This window comes from Anopheles nili, chromosome 3 (assembly GCF_943737925.1).
Source record: "Anopheles nili chromosome 3, idAnoNiliSN_F5_01, whole genome shotgun sequence".
Taxonomy (NCBI): Eukaryota; Metazoa; Arthropoda; class Insecta; order Diptera; family Culicidae; genus Anopheles; species Anopheles nili.
The window spans coordinates 37,020,404-37,037,094 of NC_071292.1; the positions used below are offsets into that span (position 1 = coordinate 37,020,404).

The 16,691-nt window shown below is 38.0% G+C and overlaps 1 protein-coding gene across 1 annotated transcript; it reads right to left on the minus strand.

Moving 5' to 3' along the window:
• Positions 1–6,468: 6,468 nt before the first annotated feature.
• Positions 6,469–16,041, minus strand: LOC128724180 (roundabout homolog 2-like; the record flags this gene model as incomplete). The annotated part of the gene is made up of 13 exons (XM_053817944.1): positions 6,469–7,492; positions 7,604–7,796; positions 8,387–8,794; positions 8,864–8,959; positions 9,024–9,258; positions 9,340–9,462; positions 9,524–10,455; positions 10,559–10,690; positions 11,448–11,588; positions 11,705–11,835; positions 12,130–12,283; positions 14,688–14,790; positions 15,823–16,041. Coding segments are annotated over 13 exons (3,891 nt in total), but the record flags the coding sequence as incomplete, so codon positions are not given.
• Between the last annotated feature and the right edge of the window lie 650 nt (positions 16,042–16,691).

Here is a 16,691-nt window from a genome sequence, read left to right on the forward strand (position 1 = left end):
TCTGCTGAACGTTTATTTTCACTGCGATTTTTTCTGGGCGATATTTTTACTGTTTATTTTCAACAAAATAAACAAAGAATCACTCAATACAATACATATATTGTCACAATACAGATATGTCTTCTGATTCAGATAGCACTTCAGATGATTTAGATAGCTCTTCTGATTTCAGTAACGTTAACATGCATTACAAAATTGCGTTAACTGAAAATCTTAAAGACGTGTTCTGATGCTTCTTCTCACTAGTAAGCACTACCAACAACTAGCAGAGACTCAATTACTTTTCTTGAGGCACGCACTGACACATTCGTTGTAGGTACAATTCCGTCTGTAAGATAGCTACATAGAACAGTTTCAACCAAATAACACGAATAAGTGTACTAGGATTGTTTTGTTGCAATAATCGTTGAAAGCCGTATTTGTACTATGAAGAGTACATTTTGTTCAATGCAGTTGTTATACCGTTTACCATTAAACAATAGTTTTGAACATAGCTGTAGGCTATAGGAATATTTTTCATATATTGTTATAGGTAAAACTTTTCAAACGGTGTTTTTTTACGGCAATACTTTTACATCACAATTTAAAAGATTGATCATATTAAAACGAATTGAAAAAAAAAATAACTTAAATAAAAAAATTAATTAAAAAAATAACTATAGTAATATAATAATAATATCAATATCAACTACAAAGCTATATTACATTAAAATAAGATTTCAGATTTCAGAATAAGAAAGATTTTAGGAAAATAGGAAATTATTTAGCTAAAGTTTTATAATCGGTTGTATGACATATATTTTTTAAATTTACTTTATATTCTATATTACAGGCTACCTTACTATTAATCTTAGTAGCAGATATTTTCTCCTCGCAATGAATTTCTCTCTCTCTTATTCTCTCTCTTTCTTTACTCTTATTTATTCACTGCGTACTATAGTATAGTATACTATAGCCGCGCTCTGCTACTCGCTGCTTCGCTCTTCGGCACGATCAGCTGTTGGATAAAATTCCAGACCATATTTAGATTTTCACAAACCTAATTTTTATATTACATTTACATGTCCAGAAGATAGACCTGTCCACCGAATTAAATTTAAATAGCATACGAATATTTGTAATTGTTACTGTTGTAAGTTTGAGTGCAAGATACTCCGATAAGAGTTTAAATGGGTTTAAAAAAATTGATTATTATTATTGTAAGTTTGAGACAAAAGAAAAGATATTTCAACGATAAGAGTTCAAACCTTTAAGCGCTTATTTTGTTTAGGGCTCTTCAATAGCTGTAAAAGATACAACTTCTTCAACTTCAATGGCATAAACCATCATCGGTCTGCCTAATGTCTTAATCTGCCTTGTTAAGGTTCTCTTGACTCGACATATAGACATATAGATATATTCATTATTGCAATAGAATAAAAATAAAATTTTAAAGAGTGGAATAAAACTTGTTGATGTATTTATGAAGTTGTGTGAAACGTATCATAACTAATATTTTTCCTATTCTATCTATTTGCTGACCGTGGTAGTTCCGCAACCTGTGGTAGTGGAACTTCCTGTCATAAATCAAAAAGCTTTTTATTGTAAATTTACATCTTTTAAAACTTCTTCAAATTCGCGTATTTGAATTTGAGAGTCTATATAATTAATAGCTTCAATTTTCAAATCTTAGTAACGATGGTATTTTTTTTATTTCTGGCATCGCTTGGGACATTTCACGGTGATCCATTACATTTTACATGCAATTTCAAGCGGCCGTTTGAACACTAACCCATACATTCAATGTACTACTTCCCGAATTCTCGTAAATTTATTTTACACACAACAAGGCTTTCGCTCAATTGTTCGAAACCAACAAAGTGACGATAGCTGGATCGTTTAAACTTTTGTCCCAGTTAAATGGAGGTGTAAATATGATATGTACAAGTTATTGAAATCTTATACTATTAAAAGCTAAATATTTTACAATATGGGTTACATAGAGCAAAACCAACGGTCCGGTTGATTGATTTGGGAAATTCCGATTGATTTGGGAAATTTATCATACATAATCTTACTTTTTTGATTTATCATTTTATGATGCTATTAGTTTCTATCGAACAAATTTATCAGGTTTGGCACTGTCTACGAATCTATGAATTTTTAGTTTTGCTTTTATGTTCTATTTATTTAGTTAAATGAAATCCACGATGTATCTATATCATAATAACCTTACGGTTGATAAAAATTGGACAGTTATTCGCGGCAGGAATATCGGGCTATCGATGTGTAACTTCCGAATTTCTATAATTGAAGCTTGTTTTAACAGGTTAGCTTCCGAAATCTCTTTGCATACACGAGCAAAAGTCGCAAAAATTGATAAGGAACCAATCTACGGACAAAATTTTGTTTGTCACTGTATGACAACGCACAGTGCCATGAGCCATGACCACAATGTTGATAAGTGTGATAGATTATGTCCTATATGCAACTGCAAGCAATGTGAATATGGGGACTACCAATTTTTGGCGTCGAGAATTTGCAGAAGTCAATCGAATGTCTGTAGTTGAAGTTATTTCGAATCAAATCGATCAAGTGGTAAATATAAACTGCTTTTAACTACGGCATATCTGTGAAGCTGATTTTTACCTGAAGTGAGGTACCGTCAAGGAATGTGAGCTACTGTTTAGGAAAGAAATCTATGCAACTACTAACCAGAGGTCCCCATAAGAAGGGCTCAGATCTTTGAAGGGTTACTTAGTGATTAATTTAACGCACAGCTAGAAGCTTAATTAACAGATCCTATAAGATAATGCGACCGCCTCTTAGAATTCATGAAACGAGAAATTCCATCCATCAACTGACGAATAACAATACACCCTGATCGACGGAAATGTAACTGATGGTGGAAGTGCACGAGAAGAAGAGACTCAAGGATTTATTATTGAGGTATAGGATAGCAAATTGATGTTTTGTGAATAAAACCTTGGTATCATGTACATACGTACAAGAATGTTTTTAGGCTGCAGTGGTATCACATTGTTGATCATCACCCATATGATCGTTTAAAAAAAAAAAGACACGTCTCTCTTGTAACAGAGTGAGTTGAAAACTATCATATGGGTTACGAAATGCAAAATAATCTATCCATCAGATAATCATCATTTGGCGGATCTTACAAAAAACGGCGGAGCAATGTCTCCAATGCCTGTTCTTTTATCTCTTCATAGACTTATCATAGACATAGAAAGTGGCATTCGACAAAGCAAAGCGAAGGTAAAACTTCACGACGCAATAAGCTCCTTTAGAACACCAGCCTAGCTCACTAGGCTAGTCAAAATGACCATGAATATTTTCATATACCAGATGATGATTTATGGACAACTTTCAAGATCCTTTGCTACCAGCAAAGATCTGTGCCAGAGGGATGAACTTGGATGTTTGCTTTTTAACCTAGTAGTAGAGAGGTAAATTCGAGATTAAGGAGTAGAAGCAGTCGAGATAAGACCGCTAAGATGTTATAGCGGCTGATAAGTAGCTCGGAGACCATCTTCCACAAATCAATCCAGATCCTGGCATATGCTCATAAAATATTTATAATTGGTTTTCAACTTTCCAATGTAACAAAAGCATACGAGCGCACCTTCAAAATCGTCCAAAATTTCACCTACCTTGGATCAAAAGTCAGCACCAACAATAGTATTGAAGTCGAATTACGTGCAAGGTTGCTGATCATTTTACAGCCTCAGTAGATGCTCTCATTCAAACTATCTCAAGTGTATTGAAAATATATATATATATAAGAACCATACGATAGCCTCATTGTTTTGAAGCGAAGTAGACTCGTTTAGCTCCAGTGGACTGATCATGTCATCAGAATGACATTTCGTTCTGAAAGGACGACAAAACCCGTACAGACCTTTTTAGGCTGTCCACATGGAGGCATGTTCAAAAAGGTGGCATTAAACGGGTGGAGTGATGGCGTGGATGCATCCGACGGTGCTCATTCCCGAGAGTTATTGCTGAAGCAAGACTCTTTTCCCTTCAGCAGTTTTAGCGCCAGATGAGTAAGTAATTCAATGCAATATCATTGAGTTTCATTGTAGCTCAACGATACTGATGAAGATGAAATCGTTACTTTATTCCTACAATGGTCATTCAAATCGTGTTTTGTGTAATTATAAAGATAATAGTTTGACGCTGAAAATTGTGGTTTTGTTTGTGGTAGCAACGTAGTAAACTTCATGTTTATGAAAGGCATATTCCCCTAAAGGCACGATAATGTTTCACAAATTGCATACCTGCCAGGCGGATAAATTATTCATGCTATTGTTTATTTTTGTAGTCTTAGTTGGGAAATTATTTATACAGAATAGGAGCAGTAGTCAGATAAAACTCATTTTATTTCTATTTCAATCACATAAAAAAAAACAAGATATGAATAACTTTAGTACAAAAGGAAAATACAATTTTGGGGGTTTCTTACAGAAAAGAACGAGGATTTTCTTTATTATTACTTTTTCTCTTTTTAATAATGTTAAAACAGTAATGAACAATATTACGCCAAATAAATATAAAACTGTCATCAAAACAAAATACAATACAATATATATTATACAATTTGATTTTGTTTTTATCTTTTATGTATTTTATCTTTTATTTTTTGTTTTTCATTCCATCACACTATTTTCAGTGCCTTATTTCTGCATACAGAAGCGACATATGATTGGATCGCGTAACATGTTAGAAAAAAATGTTTAATATTTTATTTACATCGATAAGTGGAGCATATATACAATCTATCGTACATTCATAATTTTCAACAATTATTTAAAATCATAAATTTGAAGCTATGTCTAATCGTATTTCTCTACCCATGTTGCAATTTTTTTCCTGTTGAATATTGCATAGGATTCGATCGACTCAGGGGATTTTTAGAAGATAAATGATTCTGTACACCATTGCTTCAATATTGTTCGATGAGTTTCAATTTCCATACAAAAAAATCATATGTGGGCATGCGAAGTTGATGACTGTACGACGCACTCTTTTACCAAAGATTTTAAATCAAATAATTGGTTGTCGGTCATACCAATTAAAAAAAAACTTGAAACAACTGTTAGCTTATTTCATTCTGACGCCATGGTGTTAAATCTCGGAAGGATAGTATTGCTTGTATTTTGTTGAATGACATATTTATTTCGTTTTTCATATAATGTTTTCAAACTGCTTTACGCCATGTTCGTAGAAGTGATAGAAAATAAAATGAACGAAATGTACAGGTCCTAATATGAAAGTTGATTTCCAATAAAACACTTTTCATACGATACATGGGTTGACAACACTTTTAAACTGCCATATTCTGAAAAATGGGTTTCGATCACTTTGTTAACCTTCAACTTTTTAACTTTATCTATTAATCGGCTTCTAATTCCATACAGTTGAATTGACAATACATTAAAATGGTTGCTTTTTGATAGATTTGTAAATTTTGGGCAGCTCAAAAATATTCATTTAGGATTTAAATTTTTCGTAGCGTAGCATATGATTCTGATTCACATAAACTTATAACACTTGTTAACAGCCAAAACAGTTAGTCATACATTTGTGATATGCAATATTACTATGCATATCCACAAAGCATGCTCCAAAGCGTGAAAAAACTATTGAATAAACGATTGAATGATTAGTGTTTGCGATCCGTTGTTCAAATTCTAAATTTTCTTAATTTATTGGACAGGGTAAATGTCAATTTCAAATCAATTCCAGACTACAATAATAAACAGAGTTTTCGTGAAACAATACAAATTTCCTGCATGGTAATTCACTTAAAAGGTCTACCACAGTAGAAACCGATTCCAAAATAAATAAAATTGTTTCCCTAGTCATTAGCTACCGTGCAAAGAAAGCCATACATTGCATTTGTAACAGATTCAACCTACCGGAACACGAGCCGATGCGGTTGAATGCATGCTTATTGGTGGTCACTGTTTAATTTATTTACACCGTTTATGCTATTGGAAGTAGTTGCAGGTGCTGCGATGAAGGGTTTTGATTTCTGATAACATCCCATAATTCTGTACCCTTTACACATCAGTTCCCACATTCCGTCAGGTTGGAAGCTTATGGATCAGTCTTGCTCGTACATTGTTTTGGTTTTGTTTATGCATTTGTGTTAGCGCCATTTAACACGATGTGTAATTGTGTCGAACCCAAACACATTTTGTTTGGTACTCATGCTTATCTCCGAATCCGTTTCGTTTACTCTATTCTAATATGTACAACGCTCAAGCAGCTTCATATTACAGACTAGGAACTAGGAACGGCGCTCGCCCTCAGTACGGCTCGGTACGTATCGAGATGGTGGCACTGAGATTACATTTATCGTCAGTCAGCTTGCTTTTTCAGGTCTTGCAGATAGCTGCAGCTTAGAATAAATTATTATAAATAAACATTTCCGTACTTGAGAATCTCCTTGCTGGAGTCTCCTCAAACATCGTCCCCGTAGTCGGAGCCGACACGGTAGCTAATGACGCTGCGGTTTCCAGCCGGCAGGTAGACGATTACATTGGAATCCCCGCTGTTACTAGCCACCGGTAAAGTGTCATTTGTATTTTGGTACAAGTTGGACATTGCCATTGCGCTAACGGTGGACTGTTTCCAACTGTTAGTGCTACCTGGAGTCCCTGTTTCGCCTACTTTGATATAGAACTGCTCTTTTTGCCCCAAATTATTGAGAGAGGACATTTTCTTCCGTTGCAGCGGCTGATGATGAGCTAGCTGATTACCATACTCGCTAGGAGCAGCGTTTTGCTGCGATGTGGACCGCAGACTGTTCCCTATCGGTGTTCGAGAGAGCTTGAAACGGGTTTTGTTGGATGCACTTCTTAGCGTCTCCATTTGCGTAGGGACAGGTATTGATTGAGTTGAACCGGATGCAGGACCAGTAGATCGTTCTGCACCGTTCCCATTGCTAGTATTACTACTTCCGCTGCTAGCACTACAGGCACTGCTGGCCGCACTACTGTGACCGTTCCAACTTTCATTCTGGCTTTGCACTAGATGGTGGTAGCCAGCGCTTACGGGCACAATGCCGGAAGCCGGTATGGACACCGTGTGAGACGCCAGCTTATTCTCGGTGATATTGATTTTTTCGTTTGGGTTGAAATATGATTCTGAGCAAACATTTCGACCGTAGCTCAAACTGCCACTCTCTGATGGAGCCTGTGTGGCTTGAGGGGCCGAATAGGCCTCGGCGTTGTAATATATTTTACCTGCTGGCATACGCTGTTGACGACTCTCATTTCCCGTTACTCCCCCAGGAGCAGTAATAAATCTCGAGTTTCCAATCAATGTAGTGGTAGCGTAAGGTGCTGGCGATCGAGCCCCTCCCGAGCTGTATTCACTTGGTGCTTTGCTGCCACTCGCTTGTGATACTGCCCTCTCGTGAGGTAGATGATGAAAAGATGATACCTCGGCGTAATCACTTGGATAGTCCATGTACTCTACATAACTGTAAGTGAACGACGATAAGTAAAGACAGCTCATAATATGCAATCAATAGAGATGTTTTTACAGAGGTGTAATTTTGAAACACAAGTTAATCAAGCTGCCAAATGCTTACCGGCTTCGATTGTGTTGTTGCGCTGCTTGGAGTTGATGTTGCTCTTGAGGAAGAATGCCAACCGGTGCATAATCTTGTATGTGGTCTTTGTTTCTTTCCATTCCTGTCGGCTGATGACTCCACATCATGCCTGATGGGTCCATCCAAAGACCATCGTTATGTTGTATCTTAAGAACACCTGCGGTGGAGTGAGCTGCAACACATCATTACAGCAAAAGTTGTTGGAGACAAAAATGAATGGAATTTTAGCCTTAACTGTGGTGTATTTATATAAAGAAGATAAACCAGCATTTCATTTCATCATCTTCATCCGATACAAACAACACAGCATCGTTCAGGTAGATGATGTGCTTTTTTTGTGTAGAACTGTATACTAGAACTCAGCAAACTTCGGTTAGCTCGCGGTCTATAATGCCTTGAAGGTCATCTAATGTGGCAGCGAAGTGTTGATAATGAACGGAAAAATATTGCAAATAACCCTCGACTATCGCGGTTAATTTGTTCCAATAATAATCTACGTTTCGTGAATCTAAGCAAAATATTGAAATCGAACAAACAGATTATTTGGTTCAAGCATATACACAAAGTAAAATTAATGCCAGTGGTTATGTCCTAAGCACATAGCAAATCATGGGTCCGATGGTCACCACGTGCTACTACAATAAAAAGATGTTGATTTGATAGTTTTTCAGTAATTAAACTCTCATATCAAAACATTTGGAAATCTATGCTATAGACAAACGGCCAGGTTAAAAAATATAATGTAAATCAACATAAGCGTACCTCGTATGGCAGCAACAGCTGTTTGTTTCATAACCATGTGCTTCCTCTTTACAAGAACCATTGCACCGAAAGAGAGCATCATAAGAACCAAGATGGTTCCTAGCACCGCGATAAACCAGGGCTGTGTGAGGATGTCATCCATATTGTTATGATTGATAGGATACCGGTGGGATGTTTGATCAAGCTGCTTAGTAATGGGATCAAGTCGGAGTGTTGCAGGATTGCTGAATGGTCCCATTCCAATGCTGGTAGCGGCAGCTATGCTGACAGTGTATGTTACTCCTTCAGTCAAGTTTGCCAGCAACAATGTGGATGAGGTAGCTTCGATCGTAACATTACTAAGTACTTTAGAGTAATTGGATCGTAGATCAACTCCACGCACGATGATGTTATAGCTCCGTAGGATACCTTTTGATACACAATACTAGTTAGTATACCTTCTAAAGTCAGTAAACGAAACAACGAATATGTTCGTACCGTTCTGGGCTGACGTAGCGGGTGGTTTCCATTTCAAGTACACCGCAGATGAGTTCAGCAGTAGCGCTTCCATACCATATGGCGGTTCAGAAGGAGCTAGAAAAATATTAAAAATATTGTGCTAAAATGGAATGCTCGCAAAAGGAAAACGTATTCTTACCGTCTTCTAAAGTTCTTGCCACCCGATAGTTAGAAGGTTTGCCTTCGACTGACTTATAGAACGGAACAATAAAAAATTCGTACTCTGCATATTTCTCAAGCCCCGCCACGGAGCAAGACGAAGCACCGGCATTCAACACGGTTAGCAATTTGTACGTTTGATCATCAACCGTGCGATCACTGATTAGATTTCGTGAATAAATGTAAAAGCCTTCTACATACTTGCCATTGATGATCTATGCAAAAAATCAAATAAAATAATCATTATCTCGCTAGTGATTTGTTCCAAAAGAAGTCGGGTATCGTTGCATTCTTACCTCCCACATCAATTTTATTGTTGACGAATCAATTGCAGTAGCATTGACGAGCTCTACCACGTCTCCGGACAATAGACTAGCTCGGGCTTCACTCATGTCGATCCCTGCACCACTGATATCACTCTAAAATTGTACATTTTTCATCACACGTTGTGTTAAGCCCAAACCAAACGATTACACTTACCATGCCAAGCAAAATAGGCTCCGACAGTGAACTCGGTAGAGATATTCCGTGCGAGTTCTCCGCACGCACTACAAAATAGTACGTCACTCCTGCAATAAGTCCAGTTTGTACATAGGAAGTGTCTGGAAGACGACTAGCAACTTGTTGCCATCCTTCTGTTTGATTACGGCCAAACATTTCTACCACATAACCAAGCAAGCTGGAAGCGCCAACTTTGCCGCATTTTACCCAGGAAAGCGCGACTGAGTTTTCATTCATGGCAGATACCTGGGGCTTGCCAGGGGAACCTGGAAAAGTGGATGCTTCCGGGGCGCGATAGAATTTGATATTTGGGTTGGTTGGTGTATCAACCTTGAGCATCGCGCTCCATGTCGTTTTACCAGATTTGCTGCTGGCAACACAGGTATACAGCCCGCTGCTATCGGATTTGCTCAAATCCGCTATTGTCAATGTTCCGGTGTCCGAAATATTATTTTTTTCCGATGCTAGAACAGGAATACCGTCCTTGTACCATGATATTACCGGATTGGGAATCCCGGTGGCTCTGCACGGTAGGATTGCTACCGATTTTATTGGCAAAGTTTGATTGCTAGGACCCTGAAGTATAACGGGTGGCGGCCGATCATCTTGAAGATTCACACTCAACACAACACGCGTGCTGACGCTGCCAACACTGTTGACCGCACTACACACGATAACTTTCCCATTGTCCATTCGACCGATTTGAGATATAGAAAAGACGCTGGTTCCGTCCACATTTTGTGTTACCTCCACGCTACCCATGCGGCTACCCGGCAGCAGCAATGTTCGATTTCCTTCTATCGCCCAGAAGAGGGTTGGGTATGGATGTCCAGTTGCCTGACATTCGAAGAGTGCTTCTGATCCCGGTTCAACGAGCTGAGTTTTGGGGCGTACTAGAAAGCTTGGCGGAGCTGAAAATTTGGAGAGAAATCGGGTCGTATTCGCCTGGTTCAACAACACGTCAGTTGCATGGTCAACCGAATGGACGATGCAACTGCACTTGTCTTGACTTACAATGCACCACCAATGTTCCGGATGCAGTGATGGATCCAACGGCATTGTCCGCCTCACAGCTGTATTCACCCATATCTTCGATTGTAATGTCATCTATTCGTAAACTTCTGTCCTCAAGCACCCGGACACGTTCTGAGCAAGAAGAAATATCATGCACAATAAATTTAGTAAAGCATACCGAAACACTGCTCATGGAATAGTCAGATGTCCAGAATGACAAAATAATTGCAAGATTTGATTCTAAAAAATCTTTTTTTTTAATATATTGTAACCTAAAACCTAAGCTTAGAACCTACTTAACCATGAAGTTGAAATATTATTATATTTCTTCCAATGTTACATGAATGCTTCAAACCAGTTTTCATGATGGCATTAAGCTAATGTTTTCTACGAAAAATAATATATTTTGTCCCACAGCATGTAGCATTCATTCCCAGCAATGCATTTATCCGCCTCCCAGTCATCAATAGATAACACATCGTTCAGACTAGGGTACGTAGCACCGGTAATTAATTTATTTTGAGCCGGTCCGATTACATCAGGAAGAGTGTTCGTAGCCATCGTTCGCATGACCGAGCTTCCTGATTCGGAATTGCTTGCAGTCGTGCAAACGTGACAACTTTATCCCGGTGAACGAATTTATGGACACAACCGCAACCCTTTTATGGGAAAAAGTCCTACTCACGTACAATTATTCTTGGTGTATGGTACTGCCCAACCTTTGTTGGTTCCATGATAAACATGCTAATAATAAAACGACTAATGACAACACATAAAATACGGTGGTGGCTTTCCTATTATCGCTCCAGTCCCTATTTAGCACGTTCGATGCCCAGTCTCCAGGAGGTATCTCGTATCCGACTATCATGATAAGCGTTTAAATACGTACCGAGAGGCATGTTACCTCCGGAAGCTGACCGCCTCCAGAGAACATCTGGCAATGGTTCACCGCCTACTCGGCACTGAAACACAACCGAAGTTCCTGCTACAACAGTCTGGTCCTGTGGTCCACGAATCAGAAATGGTTTCACTATTTTAAACGGAAACGAAAAATAACCAAATTTTTACCACAGTGCTCTATGAAGGTTAAAGGCAATTGGGGGAGAAAACTCCATCTCACTCTCAGACCGATGAGTTGGCACTTACCATGAACGCGCAAGAATGCGACGGTAGATTCGCGTACCCCTACAACGTTTTTCGCTACACACTGATAACGACCGTCGTCCGATTGTCGAGCATCTTGTATGGCCAGATTGCCACCGTCCACGATACGGATGCTGAAAGTAATGGTTTACATGAATGTTCTGGTGTGTACATTTTCTCAATACTATAAAACAATCGTGAAACGAACAATTAACGCAATGCTAAAGTTCGGAAGTATTTTTGGCATGACCGGATGGGTAGATAATGCGTATTTATTCCATTATGCATAAGCATAAGTTTGACATTTTCTAGTAGTAAATATAAAATTCGCACGTTTACAAATTCACTACCCTTGCTAAATTAAATAAATAATGTGAAATGTGGTTGATGCATGCAAACCAACAACCTTGTTGCTGTATGTAACTCACCGCTTTGAACTGGTTAGATCTAAAGTTTGCCCGTTTTTACGCCAAAAAACGGTCGGTTCCGGGTATCCTCTCGGAGGTCCGCATTCTAAGAGCACTGTTTTTCCCTGTGCCACCCTTGTATTCTGTGGTTCTAGACGAAACTCTTCTCGGAGAACTGGAATGTAATGTGAGAATTGAAGCAAAAAATCATAAATGAATGCAAATAGGTTAAATAGGCTGAAACTCTATTCAACTCTCTCAATTTCAAATCATAGAAAGTCTTAGCAAGGCTGAGCCATTACCGTAGAAGAAGAAGAAGATACGCAACACATCGAAAATTTCGTTTTATATGTTTTAAAGTTTAATACTCCTTGCCAATGTAACTAATGAATAACATAGAAAGAAGAGTTACACTATATGTTAGTTTGTGCGAAGTATTTGAAGATAATAGGAAACATTACGCTGAGAATGCGTTGGATAAATAGAAAAAAACCATAATCCGTACCAAAATTCCCATGTAATAATCCTACTTGATGATAAGCACCAGGTATTATTGCAAAACTTTCCTAATACAAAATATCCTCTGCGGAACTTTTGCTAAATTTTTACACGTAGCGCCGTAACGGCAGCAAGAAAAGAAAAGGATAGCCACGAAGGACCATGCTACAACTATCGTGCAGCTATCGCAGTGAGAATCTCAGCATTTGTCATCAGCGAATTAGAGCCGAATTGCGGCTCAAGAAAATAACGTCAAAAACCATGCTTACAATACCAATCGCTTTTCCGTTGATGTATCTACTTCGATTTCCGAACAGAAAACCACGATGTCTGGATAGTGCATAGCTTCTGGTGTGCTACGAACGAACCAAGCCATCTGAACCAGCAATGTGAACGTGCGGCTTGGGGTGTCGATTACATTTCACGGGACGTGACTTGCAAAACTTTACGCTACCCGAAGCGCTCCCATGCGCTGTAATCCTATTGCAAAAAGTTAATACAAAGAACATCGACGACATGTCCGTGTAGCGGGCATTTTCCGGGTCCGTGTAGCGGGCAGTTGGAGCAAACTGCGCGTGATGCCATTTTGCTTTCCTCCCTTTAAAAAAACGCCGAGCATAAGATTAATACGTGGCGAATTAGCTGCTTCGTACGGTGCTAAAGTATGTATCCATAGATTCTGCGCTATGGGTAGGGTTTCGCCATTATGCACATCCTCACCAAAATGCTACCCCCCTCCCATCATTCCACCTATCTGTGGAAAAACGAACTGGATCATTTGTCAAATATCGTAATCCTAGCGAAACAGTGGAAATAAATCACATAATTGGATTAGCTTCTTTAAAAACAACCATCAAAAATGTATCCATACTACAAAAACAGGTCTTCAGATTGTGGGTAGACATACCAACGATCGAACGACTGGCATGTGAATGGTTGATTGTGATACCCGAGGAAGGATATGTAAATTAGCAATTAGCTGTAGATTGAAGAAGGATTAAGGACGGGAAGACGTTGATCCCAAACGCCTAAACGAGATTGAGCATAGCATATTAGCATTGGCATAATGAATAATCGAGCGCTATCAATCAATTAGCTGCTACCGGGACAGAAACAGTAACAGTATCCGACTAAAAATATATCGAAATCGCTACGACGATTGCATAGAAGGAAACAGATCGCAGCTGTTCCTAATGGATGATCCTAAGACTGCTATAGTAAGCATGCCTGCTATTGCAAGCGCATTTTCTTAGCGATAACCGCCCACGTCGATCTAAGTGTACTCCATTTATAGTTTAGCACCTTGGAAACATTTTTCATGGATGATGAAGACATCAATTTCTCGTGCAATACACGTCTTCAATACGTCTGTTATATCTTGCTGGGGTGTTTCTTTGCATAAAAACGAGCATTTGTTTATGTTTTGATATATGTAGATTAATTTTACTCGCTTTTCTAAAGGCAAATAAAGAAATATTTAGCTTTTTAGAAAAGTTTAAGGTGTTATTTAGTATAGGAAAGGTTCATTCAAGCAAAATTTTCCTCGAATTCATAAAGCATGGTTGAAAATTGTATCACTTTTGTACAATTGTATTAGTGAACACAAGTAACGAAATTGAATTACGTTCTAGCTCATTAACACAGATATGTTAATTCGAATCATATTTACACGTCACTTTCTAGCTCTCGTTTTTAAACATTATTTACATACAAATGGAAAAGTTCAAATTGAATCAGCAAAACAAGAAAGCCGAGTAATGATTACAGGTTTCAGTGCCTAAAACATTCGTTTTGCACAGTTTATCATTGATTTTCGTTAATACGCTAAAATTATCAAAAAAAAATACTTCTGAAACGCTTGTTCACGTAAAATATTTTCCAAAACCTCCTACGTGCCGGTGTTATCCTTCAACGTTAGTTAGGAAAAGACAGACAAAAGTTGATAAGAACGTAAGTCAATCACGTCCAGTTGCACTTCCGCGTCCAGTTCAACGGTAGAAGATTTTTCCTTCGCGACTAGAGCACGTTGGCAATGGCTTCTTAGACTACTAAGCTATAAATTTTAACTCTCCGTTTTCTACCTGACACTTGTAGTGTTGCGTTGTGACTTCTGGCCACACCAAGTTCGTTCGACGCTTCGCACCAGTAGATTCCAGCATCGCTTTCACGACGTGAGTGCACGACCTGGAAAATTAATGGAAAAAATGGAAACATTCGATTATCAACTTTCAGCGCCTCGACACTGATTACTTGTAATAGACTGGTGTGGGTAGAGAGCAGGAAACATGTTATTTTCCTGAAACGTTATCATTGATCGCACTGTCGCCTTTGTTATAGCGAAAATCTACTTTATTCTCTTATGGCGATAAGCATTGTGCACAATAAATCTGAGAAGTGTTCGGACACAAACGATTCTAAAGTCTCGTTCACCTGGTGGCTGAATCGGTGGGCGCTAAATGTAGCAATTTTGGGGAGCAAAAAACTATTACACAAAATATATCTTCCCTCTGCTCCTGGTGTCATTCTAGTATCTAGCATTCGAATTTCAAACATAATTGCTTATACAATCATAAAACCATCAAGCAAGCAATTGTGACTCATAGTCAAGCTAGCAGTACGGTAATCTAAAATTGCATTGTCTGACGGTTTATTGCACACGCTGCACTCAGACAAAAAATGATTTTATTACTTCCCAGCACGAGCTACGCCGAGTGGAAAGAAACGGTTATTTTATGCAACCGTTCCATGAAGTTTCCCCACTAGAATCATCGTTGGCGGTATCCTCATCGCTGTTCCTTCAAACGCTTTTTTAATCTCTTGTAGAGGGACAAGTCACTTGCCGGTTTGATGTGTGTATTGCGAGAGTATGAGAAAAGGATGCACAAAAGAAATAAGACCGGCTTTTCACTGAGCCTGATATCATCATCATACTCGTTTTACATCGACACCACCAGGCTCCTCATCGTCCTCATTTTATCCACAAGGAAGAAATAAAACACACCGATGCCGTTCGTCGATGAGCTAGTGCATGGCTGTAAAATCTGCAACGTCCAATGTCACGTACCCCGACCCATTCACATAATGTGCTGATCGGAGTCCTGTAAATCGCCCCGAGAGTTGAAAAATTAAAAATTCAAATCGACTGCTTCGAGATAGGGAAATGCATCGCAAACGGTGGAATGGAACGGAACATCGGGCTCCACTATCTTGCTTTACCTTTAGGAAAAACAGACCCCCGGCGGGCAGCAGCACTTTATGGGACCCGGGATCGACTTTAATCGGTTCACCATCTTTAAACCATGTGACGGTTGGCGTGGGGATGCCTTCTGCTTTGCAGTTGAGCGTTGTCGGGTCGTGCCGGGGTACAATGACATCCAAGGGATGCTCCGTTATTTTGGGATACTCAGAAGCTGGAATGAAAAATAAAACACCAATCAATTAATTTTGTCCATAATATGCATTCTTATTTTGCGACAAATTATTTCACGCTTAAGAAGCATTCGTACTTTACATTATCTTACAAATATTCAAATATTATAATTTTTTTAAATCAATTTTGTATACACTGTACAGTTAAAAAGAAAAATTACTGCAAAAAAGTAAAAAAATTCTTCGTTATATCAATGATAAATAATTCTTAAAATGTTATTAATTAAAATTAACAGAAATTAGTTTTAGTGAAATTTATGAAATAGTTTACAAATTTAAAAAACATTGATGATATAAATATTGTAAATTATAAAATTATAAAATATAATTATAAAAAATAAAATAATACATAGTTATCGAGTAGAACTAGTAGAAACAAACGTTAATAATTTAATACTCTTAGATAATTTTGACCAAGGTTTGTTATTAAATTAAAATCGTCAGTACAAAGGAAAGTTTGAATATAATAAACGTCAAAAACAAAAATTTTTGTAACAAAAATTAAAGCAAATTTTCAAGTATTATACTGCATTCAAATATTGAATAATTAATATTAAATAATAAAATATCATCACAATATCATTAATAAATAAATCATTCCGTTTTGTGTCAGCATATCAATGTTTCTCACCATTCTCTTCAACTTACATCACCAT